Source organism: Periplaneta americana, chromosome 1 (assembly GCF_040183065.1).
Source record: "Periplaneta americana isolate PAMFEO1 chromosome 1, P.americana_PAMFEO1_priV1, whole genome shotgun sequence".
NCBI classification, from domain to species: Eukaryota; Metazoa; Arthropoda; class Insecta; order Blattodea; family Blattidae; genus Periplaneta; species Periplaneta americana.
In genome coordinates, this window is record NC_091117.1 from 128,352,736 (window position 1) to 128,371,066 (window position 18,331).

Below are 18,331 nucleotides of genomic sequence, written 5' to 3' on the forward strand. Positions count from 1 at the left end.
CTACATCCTTTATAATAGTGGCAATAGTCTACACAGTGTAGGAGGGCCGCCAAAAACTGACTATTTTCAAATGCCAATTGACATAAAGACTGCTTTTCGTCTCTCTTTTCTTTTTAGTTGGTTATTTAACGACGCTGTATCAACTACAAGGTTATTTAGCGTCGGTGAGATTGGTGATAGCGAGATGGTATTTGGCGAGATCAAGTCGAGGATTTGCCATAGATTACCTGGCATTCACCTTACAGTTGGGGAAACCTCGGGAAAAAACCCAACCAGGTAATCAGCCCAAGCAGGGATCTAACCTGCACCCGAGCGTAACTTCAGACCAGCAGGCAAGCGCCTTAACTGACTGAGCCATGTCGGTGGCTTTTTCGTCTCTAGTAGATGATCTTTCTTCAAATATTTTGTAGAATACGATTTTTATTTTTAATATATCAATTTTCCTTCTTTATGTTAATCATTCCTTTGGTCCAAATTAGCTTATTTAACACTGAGCTGTAAATGTTTAACTCTTAGACTTACATGTATCTAAACACATCTACATCTTGCTATTATTATTATTATTATTATTATTATTATTATTATTATCATCATCATCATCATCATCATCCATTTTCTGCATTGCTGTTATTATGTTTGATATGTATTTTTATGCTGAGGTAGAAGGCCTCAGCTCTGTCAGTAAAAATAAATCATTCAAATAAATGCATAAAGAATTTAAATTGTAGGAAAGATCATCATAGTGTCATTCTTTATCACTAGAATGCATTTCCAACAATCTGCGGAGTCTAGTTTTGAATCATGACTAGAACGTCAACTGCACACGAATAAAATGCAAATGTTCTCTAAGGCCAACAGCATACTGCATCGGACATTCTGTTTCGGACAGGACAATTTTGTCTTGGACCATCCTATACGGCCGGCAGCATAATGCATCAGACATAGCGATTTTGTCACAGTGTGATTTTTGTGTTCACATAGTTCTTGGTGATTGCAAATGTTGTAACACCCTGGCACTGACAGAATCATTAATTAAAAATGATGGCAGGAAATACATGCCACTTTCTAACAGTAATATCAGCAGTTGTAATGTAGAAATTTCTTGTTCCTGCAAGTCTGGGTTCTTCAAGTCTTCAATTCGTGGCCAATTTACAAAGTTAAGGAATATAACTGTTCTTTCTAAGGGGAATGCACATCAGAACAAAACTGGAATGAATCCAAATATTACAAACAAAGGGCATAGTACAGCCTGTAATGTACCAAACATACATCTTCGTTTTGAGACCCAAACTATTACTTCTAACTTTTGACCAGTGATGTGTTCTGTCTTTTCTTTCACATATTCCATAACATTAGAGTATTTTGAGATTTTATAGAAATCAGTAATGAGTGTTAAATTGTTAAATTCTTCTAAATTGCTGGTCTTTAGCAATATGAATTATGTGGTGTAACAAACATTTGTTAAATTTTTATTTGTTTATGATATGATATGATATGATATATATTTGTCGTTAAACACTTACTTCTGGTGAGATGACACTTCACTTATTTTGTATATAGTGCCATCCCACCTTATTACATAGCAAATTTATGCAAGTCATAACTTACTTCCTTCTCTCTTCCACTTATGTTCTCTTTAAATGTATCTTGTCACCTCTCATTCACCGGCCTATCCATCTATATTTCCCCACTTATACACTACTGACCCCCACACTTATATCCTCCCCTCACTTCACTTCACATTCTATTGATATCCTTGTCCCCCCTATTTTCTTGTACTTTCCCCCACTACACCAACTTCTTGAATATTAATGTTTCTTTTTACTATTCACCTTTATTCTTTCATCACTGCTTCCTGGATCCATTTCATTTTTCTTCACTTGCCTTGTTTTTCCCTGACTCTGCAACTCATGTACTTGCCTTGGAATCACCTCAAAATGCTGATTGCAGGAATTCTGACGCGTTTGTTGAGTTCTGCTACGTGTTGATATTTCCTCCTCAGATGATGCCATAGACTTATCTCGATCACTTAAAGTTGCTTCTTTCTGCATTTCATGTCTGTCTGATGAACTCCATGTCGTGCTTGCCTTGCTATTTTCATTAATGTTGTCCAAGCTGATATCATTTCCAAAGCTCCTCGATACTAATCCTTTAATTTTCTCCTTCAGGACTCTTCTATTCCTCTCCATTTCTTCCAAATCTGCAGCTGGCTCCTTAATGCTTTCGCGACACACTTCTACACTAAAGATCAAATTGTTAATCTTTAATTTGTCTCTACAGTTTAGCAAACTGACCACTTTTCCTAGCTTCTTTCAGGAAAGGGATCAAAACTCGTCTTCTGCTCCTTACTTCATAACTCCAATCATTGTCCATTCTGATGGAAGTGTTTCCTAGCAACCTTCTGTTTCTCACGATCTCATCCTTCATTATCATGCTCTTGAATTTCACTAGTATAGGCCTAACTTGATGTGGATTGCGATTTCGATTTCTTCTCCCTATTCAAAATATATCCACAATTTGTCCGTCACTCAAATCCATCCCAAAACACTCCCAACACACTCCTATTATGTTCTCGTATGTTTCACCACTATGTTGCTTTTCCTTTTCTTCTACTCCAAAAAATATCAAGCTCTTTCTCCTCTTTTCCTCCTCTAAGTGCTCCAATTTGCTTTTCAAATCTTCATTTTTGTGTTGGATTTCTTCCATCTTCTTCCTCATCTTCGCTATGGTCTCCTTCAGTGCTATTAAATCTTGTTGCATTTCAATATCCTCCATTTCACTCTGGCTTCATTTACTTATTACATAGGTCAATGCCTCTGCTACGCTTACTTCCACTGACTTGTACAAATGGACCTATCACACTCGACTGATTGCTTAAGACTGTATTCGTTTATGTATTTTCTTTTTATATACATACAGGAATTTGAAACAACACATATTTAAATTGTAGTTAGGTTGATTCGTCGTAATAATTGATATTTTCCATTTTGCTCAAGACTTTGTTTCACATGCCTCACAAAACTCTCCATGAGTTTGGATGTATCCTCCTGATTTACGGAGTTCCACTCTCCCTGCATATGGGTCACCAACTCAACATGGTTTCTCGGTCTGGGGACTCGAAACATGCTGTCCTGTAACCTGCTCCATATATGCTCCACAGGATTCAAGCCAAGTGAATTTCCGAGCCAGTCAGCCCACACACTGCTGCACTTTTTCTTGATTTCGTTTAGTGAGAATTTTGAAGTATGAAGCTCTTCGGCCTCACTCCTGCTGTCTGCAATGTCTACAGATTGCCATATGAGAAATGGTTTTGTTCTGTGATTCGTAATTTTCGGAAAATTTAAGTCTCTTAGCCACTGTTCGTGTGCCTATACCAATTTTGTCCTTAACCCACTCTCGAATTTTTCGTTTTGTTTGCAATGTCACCTTACTCGGTCATCCTGCCCTCTCGGCATCCGAAACGAGTTTATCCTCTTTCTTTTTCCATTTCATGACTGTTGTTGGAGACAGTTTCAACATTTGAGCAATTTCACGCACTGATTTTACAATCCAAAACAAAGCTTGAATTTTTCATCGTGTATGTTCTTGTTTCGTTGGAGACATGACAATCTAAACCATTAAACACACAATTAACTTCGATAATAAGCAATGCACAATGTTATGGGTATTAAAAGTTAGTTTTGAAACACAAATTTTTGTGTGTCCATATCGAACACCTGTGTAACAAACGTTTCTGTTACGTACCAGAAATTTTTGTTACACATTTCTCATCAATAAGGTTGAATAACTGGAACTTGAAAATTATTTTTGTAGTTGGGTAAACTTGACCTAGTAACTGACCCTGTTGTTTCTGATAAGAATAAATGAACTGGAATGGCAAATGACAGCTTGTTTTCCAGAAGCAATATTTCCCATGAAATTTCTCACAGTAGAAAGCAGCACACTCTAGTCAATCACGTGATAGCATGAACTGCTAAAATTCAAAGACACCACACAAGAAAAATAGAAACAAAAAAAAGTAGAGCATTTTAATAGCTACTGTAACAGAAACTTTCGTTACACCGTGTATATAAAATAGCAATATATTTGATCTAAACATTTCAATGCTTCTCATCACGAGTCCACAAATGTTTAGGTTTATCGCTCTTCTGCGAATTGAATTGATATACTGCTGCCTTGTCTTGTATAAACAATACTGATTAGTGCCGCGAGTATACTAAAAACAAACCACATTCTGGCTTGCGTTATCTGTGATGTGTCCCAAGATTTTTTAAGAATGTGTCATTTGTGGAAGAATATAGCAGACAGCGAGCGCTCCAGAATGGAAGAGTTGCCCTCATTAACATCTAGAGTGGGACAATAGTTAATGAGATCCCAGAGATATTGTCCCTTCAAGTCGCGTGACTTGCAGTTGTCTGGACTCTGGAGCTGTCATATAACTTACATACATCAGTCACTGCATCTATGAATCACATATCGGTCTGAGATGGTGATTTCTCGGAGCTGTGATTTTGGAACTATAGTCACAGTCGGAACCAATGACAAATCTATCACAGCAACAAAATCACAAGTCCGCAAATCACACTCCATCACTATTATTAATAACATTATTACATTACAAAACCCCAGTCCTATTTTTCAGTCAAAAGATCATGTAACAAAAAGTTTTCTTTTTAAGCAATATCATGCAAACTAGGGACAGACTGATTACAAAACATGCAAATATAAATAAGCACTTTTTATTCTCACTTAGAAGATTTACAATGAACTGCAAAGTCACAATTAGAAATTATTAACCACATTAGTTCATGTATGTCACTCATTTCATAATAAATGAAATTCAGCCTGGAACTGAACTATTTACATATCCTCCGGATGCTCAATCTGCCAAATTAAACAAAGCCTAAACGGGTGTTGCAGGTTAATTTTAGTAATAATCTTTACAAACATAAAAAGTTTCAGCGCATCCCATATACTTGTTACTGTCTAGGAGAGAGATCTACTGAAATAATTATAAGATTCCATAATAAATAAAAAATAATTTCATGAATATTAAAAGGATGACATCGGAGGAAATGAGATAGAGTAACCTGGCACAACAAGAAAACTCTATCAAATTTCCAATATTAGTCGATTTGTGGATTGAATTATTATGAGGTATATTCCGCCCCCATCTTAAGCATAATAATTCAAGTTTGCTTTCTTCTTAGCTTGCACTTCAAGGATAGCATCCATGAAATCTTCGTGAGTTACAGCTGTTGCACTTCTTCGTAATGCAATCATTCCCTGAAATGAACAAATATTACGATTAACAAAGAGAAACAGTAACAACTAACTATTAAAGATGCTTACTATATTTAATTAAATACTCTAGGACAGTGATTCTCAATCTTTTTGATGATAAGGAAAAAACATTATTTGCAATACCAGGACCATCCTGCTGTCTACACATTGTAATCAGTGTTCTTCTTCCTCAGGTGCCAAACTAAGGGACAGTAGACTATCAACTATGCTCCAGACCGAAGCCCTCCCTTTGATTTCTTTCCAAACTATTAAAGTGCTTTCAGAATTAGAAGGCATATAAGGTAGAGCTAGTTAAAGCTGGTCTATGTCGACTAGCCAATGATAGTGAGGTGGTGTTGCCTAGTCAAATCGTCACAAAGTCTCACTGATCTGTCGCGTATTATTTTCCTTCTTGCACACACAATATTTATACCCAGGATTGAATTTTAAGCGTTGTCACTTGACAGAGCTAAAAAATCTGAATCTGACTGTACAACAATGGAGGAATTCGTATGTCGCCTGGTTAGCATGTTATTGCTTTAAGATTAAACAGTGATTCCAAGCCTTAATGTCATATGCTCTGAAGTCTCTCGCTGTAAAGAGAGATAGATTTAGTTACTTTACAAATTCAAATGTAGATTGTTTTCTGTGTGTACTGAAGGCCCTATATTGAACAATAATAAAGTAGCAATGTCTCTTGAAGGGATTCAAGTGGATCTAGTGTTTCGTCTATTAAGGTAAACAGTATAGTTTCTATACTCCTAAGATGTTAGACAGCTATATAGTTTTTACTTTTCTTTGTGGCCAAAATTTCATGTTTATAACTTTAAGGAGGAAAAATGGGCTCCTTGTGAATAGTGACACAATTAGAAGTAAACCCTGTGGTATATCAAGGCACAGGTAGATAGGTAATGCAAAATTAAATTTTGCAGCTGCACATTACATTTGTCAGTAAACATTTTTTTTTAAGCCTTTAAAAATTGAGGTGCACATTAGATTCGAGTAAATACAGTAAGTTTCGGCACCTATATGTCTAATCTGATCTGATCTCAGTTCCATTAAAATCACATACAAGTTCAATAAAGCATGCCAAATTGCACTTTGAATTTAATATTTTCGAACATGCTTTCACATAATTTTTATATATTCTGAATTTCACTTTTTGACACTGTGGGAAAATTGAGCTCTGCCTGCAAATAAACATATGACAAATAAAATCACAGATCACTGACAGAAAATTGTGTGACATATGAAGACTACACGGCAAGAAGGATGAATAAGCATTCGAGCGCATGATGTTCCTTGTGTTTTTCTTGCATGGAGGAAGGAGCGGCAACCAAGGAGTTGTCCCCTACTTTACTACCCTGCTATTCCTGTAGTAACTCGCAGCAAAGAACAAAGAGTTTGCAATGCATTAGTACCTTGTTATGATATAACCATAGGGTCTATGTTATTTAATGCATAGAATTTACGATAGGCTATTAATTAAACTTAATAACTATTAGAGTAATATAATATGTAAGAGAAGAGAATGAATGATAGAGTTAAGGAAGAAAATCAAATAAATTGTTATAATATAGCCTAATAGCTATTTAAATCAAGCCTTTAATGAGCATAAATTCTTAAGGAAAAAAAAAATATTAATATGCTATAGGTGCTTGATACAATTAATGGATAATGTAATAAAGAGGCATAAAAATAAATTCACATATAAAAACAAAAGTTCATTGACTGTTGAAATTATAGGCTTACTTCTTCTTATGAGGGACACTTCTGAAATATTCCTTTGCAGCAGCTAAATTACATTATAGGAAGTATTCTTATAAAGTAAGGATGTTAAAAATCTAACGACATGGCCGAAATACCAGTGTGTTAAAGCATTCATTTCCTTGCATGAGATCTCTTACAAGCGTGTTCAGGTAGGTACTACAGAACTCTCTCAATGTCTACAGGTATGCCAACTAAAGATCAACGAGGCAAACATCATAATCATCACAACAAAAAACCTGATGATGTCTTCGAAAGTGTGCTCAACCACATTAAATCATTCAAGGGACGGAAAAGTCATTATGGTCAGTCAAAAAGTGATCGAATATATCTTCCCGACAATCTCAACATAAAAAAAAAAAAATTATGAAATGTGTATTTCACAAGGTCGTTCAATGTGTCTTATGAATACTAAAGAAAGATTTTCAACACCAGATTTAACATATCATTTGTATATCCACGCCGTGACACTTGCAGTACATGTGACAAGTTTCAGGCTGATCTCAAAGTTCATGAAAATAAACTCTCTGATAACATTGTGTCTTTTCTTCCTATACGTGAACTATACTATACTCTCGTATACTTGTAGAATGACACTGTATTTGCGTTGTTTCTGTATTTACGTACCAGCTAGATCTGGTCTGCCTTCTAAGTTTCATACAACAATGCATATAATGCGGAATGTTCCACCAACTCTATTCATCCTTATTTTAAATTAATCGATCCCAAGTAACCCATTACAACATTTGAGACTTCAGTTAGGTTGTCGAGTTTTTATTATTGACTAGTCTAATTGTTGTAGATAGTGTTTTGCTATGTGCTCTTTCATGTTGTAGCAGTGTTTGTGAATGAGAAGTTAAGGAATATGTTCTTCACTACAGTTCATTTGTTTTTAATAAGTGGTGATTATGCCTTCTAAATCTAGCAGCAAAAATAGAAAAGTACTGGACGAAGGTATGTTATTTCAAATAAAGTGGAGAGATGAGTACTTTCTATTGAAATAAGAAAAAGAAACAGTGTATTTAATTTGTAAAGAAGCAGTTTCAGTGTTTAAGGAATACAACATTAAGTGACATTACAGCACCAAATATGCGTCTTCAGATGGTAAATTTGAGAGTGAATTTCCTACAGATAAAACAGAAAAGCTTTTTGAACTTGAAACAAATCTTTCAAGACAGCAATCATGTTTTACGAATACTGTCTCTCAGTTCGAATCATTGGTTAAAGGAAACTATGCAAGAGTAGATATTACAAGAAAATCAAAACTCTTTTCAGATGCCCTTAAAATTGTTTTTGATATTGTATGTCTTGACAAAAAAAGTGCAATTTGCTAAGTGAAGCTTATCGCGACAGACTATAGTTCACTATATAGACAAATAATCTACCAGTGTGGATAATGCTAGCAATACTGCCCATTAGCAATATTTGTAAGGGGAGTTGATAAAGATTTCAATATTCCAGAAAGCTGCTATTGTCCCTCTTGAAGACACGACAAAAGTCAATGATTTAATTGTAGGCATAAATGTAATCTTGAATCAGCTTGGTTTGGAATTTTAAAATTCATCAGGTGTAGCAACTGAAGGGATGCCTGTGTTCTTAGGAAAGCGACAAGGACTAGCTAAATTACTCCAGGTAGAAGCATCTAAGGTCGGAAATATTTCTTAATGCAGAATGCTTAATACACCAAGAACACCTTTGTGCTAAATCCATAAACTTAGAGAGTTTTTTAATGTTGTACTGTTGTAAAAGTAATGAATTTAATTAATTTGCAAGGTTCACAACATAGACAACTTTGAGACATCTTGAAGACTCTCGATTCAGAATTTAAAGATACTGTTTATTACACAGAAATCAAACGATTCAGCCAAGGCAAAATGCTGAGGCGAGTTCTTGATCTCAAAGACGAAATACAAACATTCATGGGGGGAAAGGGAAAGCCTATTGCTGAATTTAAAGATGTAGAGTGGATGTGCGATTTTGCCTTTCTTGTTGATATAACAAACACATCTGAACGAGGTGAATATACACCTCCAAGGTAAAAATCAGTTAATCACAACTATTTTTGATCACGTGAGGGCCTTCGAAATAAAATTACGAATTTGGGAACCACAAATAAAAAAAACAGCTTTATTAATTTTCTAGCCTTGCAGAATTCTCAGAAATACGTAGACATTATATTAGAACTTAGGAAAGAATTCAACACTAGGTTTCAAGACTTCAAAGAGAATAAATATGACACGTTTCAATCTTCTTCTTTCTCCATTAACAACATAAAGGAATTACAAATGTAATGTGCTGAGTTTCAGTATGCACCAGACTTGAATAAGTTAAACAATTTCCCTTTATTAGAGTTTTATCGCAAATACGTCCCCAGGAAAATGTATCCTGGTAATAACAGAAATGCAATTTGTTTTGTATCACTTTTTGGCAGCTCGTACATATGTGAGCAAGTGTTCTCCAGAACGAAGCATGTGAAGTATGTAATCAGATCGTAAATCACTGACAGTCATCTGGAAAGCTTACTTCGAGTTGCTATAACATCTATCAAACCTGAGATGGTTAATGAAAAACAAGTCAAGTCTCATACTGACAAGTAAACTTACTTTCTAAACCTTTTCATTAAATTAATGATTGAAATGTATACAATAATTTATTTTCTTAAATTTAGATTACTGTAACCGCTAGTGTTACACATATTAGGGGTACTTGTATTTTACTGCTTACAAAGCTTTAGCTTGCATATAAAACCACGCGATCCCCCCCCCCCCCCCAAAGTAATCCATCTTAACAGTAGTGGCCCTTGGCATGAAAAAACTTGGACACACCTGTTGCACACACAGATAGACAGCATGCTCAAACCCACTTTTTAGTATCAGGGATGTTAAAAATGAATATTTTCGCGAAAATAATTCCAAAATAGATTTTTTGCACTATCACATCACTTTCTCTTTCATACTGGTATTTTGTAGAATAAGGAAGTAAAAATATACTGTATATGATCTGCGAAATGTCTGTCACAGAAAATATAAATTGGATTTTTACATATAAAACCAGGGTCTTTGTGTTCATTAAGTCATGCATGATATAAAAAACATTTTTAAAGTATCATGGATTTTCCCAACTGATTGACGTAATCTTCCAGCTGCACCATGGGCCCGGAAGTCGACTCAGCCTCTAAAAGAAATGAGTACGGGACAGTTTTCATTTGGGGATAAAGGCAGCAAACACGTAGCTGACATCCCTACTGTTACTAATGCCAGTTACCTGCAACGATGGAAACTTAACCTCCAGCTATCCTGTTGGGCCTCATGGCTTCTTATAGAAATAATGTTACTACTATAGTCGTGACGCTGTTATTCCCAGTTTGACTCCTCCTCTTTGCCTACATCTTAGGAAGTGAAGGCTCTATAAAGTCTAGGTAGATAGTATCATTCGCCATTTTTGTTCTTTCGTTGCCAAGCTAACATACGAGGAATCTATTTGTCACACCGTTAAACATTATCATGTCGTAGCTCCTATGATAATAAATCAAACGCACTGTAATTGAGCAAATAATTGAACAGCAAATAACGTCTTCGTGTGCTTTCTGCGAACGCCAACGAAAGAGCAAAAATGGCGGGCGATTATATTAAGCATTTATCGAGCCTTAAGAAATGAATAACGTCTTCATAAGCGAATCACAAGACACACACGTTTAAATGTAGCCAACCTGCAACGCGATTGGCTGCCGGAAATTAGAGCAACGGGACTATAGTGTAGCTTGTTTTTGTCTACATTTTAATTTTCCTCCTACATGTATTGTTGTCAGCCAAGAGTTAGTCTTCTGTTCTCAATTTAAGTATAGTAAGTAATGATTTGAAAATATTTTTTTAAAGGGAGATGAAACAAAGTAAGAATTTTTAACAATTCGCCATTATTTATTCACACGTCATTATCATCATTACTAGACCATGGAACTTCATGCAATATATTGCATGTTTTTATTGAAAAGGTAAAAGTGGATCTTTGCCGATCATGGTTTTTACGTTCAAATGAAGCCAACTTTATTTTGCATAATTGCATATTTCAAGGGTTTTCACTTTTAAATGCATATATAGTTTTACCTCTGCATATTTCCTTGTTTTTCCCGATTTAGTATTTAATTTAAAAATTTCTCTCTGTTAAAAATAAGAATAATCTCCAAGAAACATAAAAATTATGCGAGAAATAAAACCAATAATAATTAATTAATCACTAATCATGTAATAGAATTACTCTCTGTTTTCACTAGAGTCCATATGTCATTATGGTTATTGCTATTTATAATGTCAAATATTTTTGTCATTATTAAAAATTCAAAACTAATGACACAGATGAGAAATAACAACAGAGCCTAAATTGAAACTGATAGAAAGCAGAGAAGAGAAAAAACTGTATATTCATGATGGGAGTAGGCTACATGCTGGCACAGGGTTTCCCCTTCTCATCTTCATCATCTTACTACACTTAGACGAACACTTACATATACACCCACCCTAGTACACGACATAACTCTCCACAGATTTATATAGTGTGGCCCGCCAAAGTGGTCTGCAACTTGAAAATGGGTAGGCATTAGCTATACATACACATACACTATTCAGAACATGAAATTGCTGCGATGACAATAGATACTACTCCCTAGCGTATAAGTTGGGTCGTTTCCCACTTTAACATGCTGTATGCATACTAGCTGTGTAGTAAGTGTAATGTTTCAGATGTCAGAGCGAAAATACGCGCCACCTAGATGTTATTCAGACTTTCATAATCTGATTTCGTCAAAAAAAAAATGAAGGTATTTAGACATATGCGACAATAAATTCACGTACTGTTGACGTCATGAATTTGCTGCAAAAGGTAAAAAGACTCACTGGAAGCAGTTCCTGGATCATAAGGTAAAGCAATGTCTGTAAAATGTAAGTGTGTGTTACAGAATAATCCTGGCTATAAAGAAATGCTTCAAACTGCTGACATCTCCGTGGGAAATGTGTTACAGTCACTGAAATTCGGAACATTTCTGCTTACAAGTATGCATGAGTCGCATCATGTGATGTCACGAGATAGTTCTCAGCATTTAAATTAATTCCGACAGATAAGAGGAAAAGTTTAACAGCAGATACCTAGTCGATGGAGAAATAGTTGGTTGTTTACTGCCATAATAATTACGTGAAAAGCATAGAACATTTAAAAATTCAGAAAGTTAGATAGAGATGTACAAATGTAAAATTAATAATTATAGAAAAAATAGATTTAATAAAAATGATAACCTGATGACCAGGGAAAGGATTTATATGTAAATACATATTTACTTATAAAGCTAATATAATTTATATTTTGCATTATCTTTATGTTTCACAATGTGTAGGGTTGAAAAATCCTACTTTTATTTTCCATATTTTTCCATATTTTAGAGTTTAGTACATATTTTCGTTAATTTCCATATATTTTCCATATTTCATATAAAACAGTCCATATTATATTAGGTTTAACAATAAAACAAAACAAAATTCCATTAACTTTTAAAAATACATTTCAACAATAGAGATTTAAACACATGTTCAGTAATCCCTTTAACATCAGAGTTATTTGAAAATTAGCAGTCCTATCAACAATGGGAAAGTAAGTTACAAAACTGTATTAATTTAATTTAAAATTTTTAACAGACTTCAGTTGTGCAGCTCAACAGTTAAATGCCAGTCAGAGTACACATAGGTTCAGTTTTGTAAATCATACTATAAAGACGGTAAATATGCCAAAAGTACGTCATTCAGTCAATTTAAAATCAAAACTAACAAGTTACATTTCAGAATTTAAAGAAGATGGTTTATCAACTGACAATAAAATATTATTTTGTAATTTGTGTCAGTGTGCAGTATCATCTACACAAAAGTTCCTGGTGCAACAACACATTACAACTAGTAAACATCAGGCCAACAAACAACTAAATTCCAAGCAGAGACAATTGTTTTTAACACAACCAACAACATCGAATGTAAGATCTGAGTTTAACATCGACCTGTGCCGTTCTCTCATCTCTGCTGATATTCCTCTCTACAAACTAAAGAATAAGGTCTTCAGGGAATTCCTTGAAAAATATACTCAACATACAATCCCGGATGAGTCAACACTTAGGAAGACGTATGCTCCATCCATCTACGATGAGACAATACAGAAGATAAGAGATGAAATTAAAGATAGTTCAATTTGGGTTTCCATTGATGAGACTCCCGACAAAGAAGGTAGACTTGTTGGTAATGTAGTTATCGGTTTGTTAAGTGAACAATATTCTGAACGAATTCTTTTACATTGTGATGTTCTAGAAAAGTGCAATAACAAAACTATAGTTAAACTGTTCAACGAAGCTATGGGTATCCTGTGGCCAAAGGGTATTATGTACGATAATGTGTTATTCTTTATTAGCGATGCTGCCCCTTATATGGTCAAAGCTGGACAAGCATTATCTGTTGTATATCCTAAATTGACTCATTTTACTTGTGTGGCGCATGCATTTCATCGTGTGGCAGAAGTGGTCAGAGACAATTTCCCTAAAGTAGATTTGTTGATTTCATCAGTGAAAAAAGTATTTCTCAAAGCTCCCAGTAGAGTTAACGTGTTGAAAGAAATGTACCCTGAAATTCCATTGCCACCAAAGCCAATTTTAACTAGATGGGGTACATGGCTAGAAGCAGTTGAATATTATGCCGAACATATAGACTCTATTAACAATGTTCTCCTTGCATTGGACTCTGAAGATGCAGTCTCAATTGATACTGCGAAAACAGTTACCTGTGACATAAGTGTGAAGAATGACTTAGCTCACATTCAGCATACATTTTCATGCATCATAAAAACGCTCAAAAGTCTCCAAAATAGGCACCTTTCACTATCTGAAAGTTTTGAAATTATAAATAGTACTGTGGAACAACTGAATCGTGGTAGAGGTAAAGTTGCAGATGCAGTAAGAGCTAAGGTGGACACTGTACTTTCAAAAAACCCTGGATATGAAGAACTACAAAAGGTTGTTGCTGTGATGAGTGGTGAATCAACAGTGAAGATTAACTTGGACTTATCCCCAGCAGACATTGTGAAATTGAATTATGTACCAGTTACTTCTTGTGACGTCGAACGCTCTTTTAGTCAGTATAAATCTATCCTCAGAGACAATAGAAGAAGATTCACTTTTCAGCACTTGAAAGAAATGTTTGTAACCTATTGTTATGGTAACAGACAATAAAAATTGTGTTTTGTTGAAACTACATTGGAAGATAAGGTACGTCCATTATATTTTTTGTTTAGTTTGATTAAAATGTACCAATATTTAACGTACATAGTCATTTTTTTATAATTTTAAGTCCATATTTAATTCCATATTTTGGTAAAAATCCATATTTAATTCCATATTATGGTAAAAATAACTACATATATATTTACATATTTCATATATTTTTAGTCCATATAAATCCGTTCCCTGCTGATGACAATTATATTATTACTGTAACTTACTTTTCATTTATATCATATTATTAAACCAGGCGAACCTCTAAAATGTATTTTTTACTGCATATTTTTCAATTTTTAGTGCATGAAATTCTGTGGTCTTATCATTATCATAGCCTGGGTTAAGTTCATGATGCAATGTGCTGTATATGTACAGTACAGGAATGCGACCATTCGGTAACAAATATCATTCACAGAACAGGAGTGGTGAAGAAAAATAAGCCTAAGGCTGCAGTGCTAGACTTTGGGACTCTACTCCATATAAAAGGGGGGATGGAAATAAATAAATAAAAAAGGGGACTTTCACAGATCAGTGCCACAATCAAAAAAGAGTTGCCAGTACTTACAGCTTCAACACAAACTGCTTTACACTGAGCACCATTAAAGTCATCTGTAGACCTAGAAAGTTCTTCAAAGTTTACATCAGGGCTGACATTCATTTTTCGGGAATGAATCTGCATGATTCGAGCTCGTGCTTCTTCATTTGGATGAGGAAATTCTATTTTACGATCTAATCGCCCTGAACGCAAAAGAGCTGGATCCAATATGTCTACTCGATTTGTTGCAGCTATCACCTGTAAATTACACCAGCATTAGAGCACAGTTCCATTCAATGAATACATGAACTTCGAAAGGCTTCTGCAATCATAGAAAAAATCTACAATGTTAATATCTTGAAAGAGACAAAGAGGTTAAGTTTGTACTGACCCAGAAACAAAATCTCAGCCACTGAGCATGGGCAGTATGTTAATAACTGGAACTTGCAAAATTCAGGTAGCCCAAATTTTGTTTCTGGGTCTGTACAATGTTCTCAATTTAATTATTATGTTACGATCATAATCCAAAATGTACCACACTAAAATGCACAGAGATTTCGTTTAAGAATAACAATGCACATTAAAACACACTATCACTAAAATTAAATGTCTACTGAATTGAGATTACACATCAAATTAGTCTACTTGCCCATGATTGCATGATTAATACGGGCAAAACCGATTAAACTGTGCTTACTAATACAACCAGTTAAGATATTGCAAATATACGAGGGAGAGTCAGAAAGTAACCTTAATAATTGTTTCATTAATTGAATATTTACAATAAGACTACAAACACTTCATCACTTTTCAACATAGTATAACAGGAACACTTGCATTGAACGTAGTGGGGACTATGTTGAAAAGTGATGAAGTGTTTGTAGTCTTATTGTACATATTCAATTAATAAAACAATTATTAAGGTTACTTTTTGACTCTCCCTCGTATATGACAGACTTCAGTCACTGAACTAAGATTGAAAGAAATAATTTCAGAATGTAGACAGTATGTTGTATGTATGTACACGCAAATACATACAATGTTATTAGTGCCAAGAAGAGTAGACCACTTAATTCGTCAGAGACTATATGGAGTGAACTACAGGCAGTATGTCCACATTATGCTCGTAATGCATGATGATGATGAATTATTGAAATGTCAAAGGGAAATCGAAGTACCTGCAAAAAAAAAACCCATGTTGCCTGGATCATGGGCTTTCCCAACACAAGTTATGAAGTCAGGGTAGAGCAGAATTTGGCTTTATAAGGTTATAGCCCAGCATTTTAGCATTGAGCCACTGTGGCAGTATAAACACAAAAAATGAATGAATAAATAGAAAAGATAATAATATTATAAAAAAATAATGTAACATTTGTTGAATATTATGTGGAAATAAATTTTTATTAGTATTATTAAAGACGTGCATTAAGAACATGTATATTTCTTAAGTGGGGATTTCCAAGATCCACGTGCATGAAATTCTGTTGATGCTTGCGATATATAGCGTCGATTGGTTTTTACAAGATTGTCATTGCGTCGTTTTAAGTCAAGATGGTGACAACATGACACAGACATAGGCCTAGAGGAAATTTTAATAATAATGTACCTATGTAGACTAAATGCATTTCCCGTTTTTAACACTGATAAATAGTAACATTTTGTTACCTTTATTACCCTTCGTTTTATCCATGTCAGCCATTAAATTATACTATTATTATTTTTAAAAAGTTATTTACTGCAGAAACAGCAGCGACAAGTACATTTTATTGTGTATAAGAAATATGTTAATGTTAATTATGTCAAAATGAACTTGTAGAAATTCAAAAAGTTGAGTTATCACTAAATAATCTCACATAAAAGGTATCAGCATGTCAGATTTAGCACAAAAATCAAAGAAGAAGTAATGTGACATACAGTAAATCCAAACTGATGTTAATACTATATATTTTATTTTAAATTAGTCATCACTATTTCTGACTATACGAGGAAATATATACATTTTTAGTTTTGTGTTATATTAAACAGCCAGGATAACCTATCAAAATATGTAATAAGAAAAGAATGATTAAGATACAATAAACTTACTAGGTTTCCTCGATCATCTGAGACACATTCTCTTCAAATGTCATGTTTTTATAATTATTATTCGATAAAATGTATAATATGGAATAACATACATAGTTGCTGAACTCAGATGCCATTTTTTTTGTAACAATTCCGCCATCAGATGCTAGAACAGTTGCCAGCTATTCAAGTGAATGAGTGTGCTCAGCGGTGTGGCATATTAGAAACTATCATAACATAACCTCCATAAGAGATGTCTTTGCGTGAAAATGAAATTCCGTCCCCGCATTACCTGGCGGGATATGCGTGGCTTTTGGAAACCACCACTTTAAATTGCAATTCTTGTATATTGGAGCATTTGTGTTTTTAGTAAATCTTAGACAAAAGAAAATCAGAGAAATATACAATTTCATTGACTTTGGTTGTAGTGACCACAGTTAGTGTGACATCTCGGCTACAGCAACAGTCATTAAGAAGTACAGATTTTATCTATATTAAACAAATGTGATTTATTATATATCACAAAAGTTTGGAAACATTTATATTTCCAATGTTTTCTGGATTTATACTTCACGTGGGAACTAAAGAATTTTTCCAAATTATGAATAATTTACAACCTCGCAATACAATTTATCTTCAACAAATTTACAACTAAATACACTTAATGATTTTAATAGCACGAGTAAACAGATCCATTAAAAGTTAAAAAATGAAAATGTTTTCTAACTTTTGTGATGTATGTATTTATTACAACAGATTTTTAGTAAGCACCTCATTTGTAGCAACATTCAGAAACAGTGTAAATTCTTTAAAAAATCATGTTCTGCATATGTACATTAAACCGAGACAGTTGTTGAGGGGAATTCGCAGGTACCCAGCATATCATTCATCACCAATACCTTTTGCAGTTACTGTGACAAAAGCATTTTATGGATCAAGAACTGGAATTCTAATAAATAAGGGTGGAATGAGGGGTAGGCCAAACTTTCTTCAACAACCCTTAACGAACAGCAGGCCAAGTCGTGCACCATACTGCAATCCAGATATTCAGTTCAGACTGTGACTTCTGACATTCAGTTTTTTAACAGGTGTACAGTGGAGCAAGGAGCAAAGAAAAGAACAAATTTTAAGTGTGGATGTAAAAAATTAATATTATAAAACAAATCCAGAATGGTAAAAAGAAAGCTAATGTGTGCCATGATTTGGTTTGGTTAAGGAAGAATTGAGAATGATTTACAAAATATGTAATATTTTGCAGAACGGAAACATAAAAAAAGTTACAGAATTCTTCAAACTACATTTATAATTTATTGCATCACTCTATGTAATTTAATTACCCCACATTATACCGTTCTACTCAGTATTTCAATATTTTCTATAATCCA

At 34.3% G+C, this 18,331-nt stretch overlaps 1 protein-coding gene across 1 annotated transcript in view; it reads right to left on the reverse strand.

Annotated features, from left to right (window-relative positions):
* Window positions 1-4,723: 4,723 nt before the first annotated feature.
* Window positions 4,724-18,331, reverse strand: part of Rpt5 (26S proteasome regulatory subunit Rpt5) — a 29,834-nt gene continuing 16,226 nt past the window's right edge. Inside the window, exons 7-8 of the mRNA XM_069827168.1 lie at window positions 14,913-15,140; window positions 4,724-5,286 (exon numbers count right to left, since the gene is read on the reverse strand). Of these exons, the coding sequence (XP_069683269.1) occupies window positions 5,176-5,286; window positions 14,913-15,140 (339 nt within the window). The 3' untranslated portion in view covers window positions 4,724-5,175. The remainder of the gene's footprint in view (window positions 5,287-14,912; window positions 15,141-18,331) is intronic.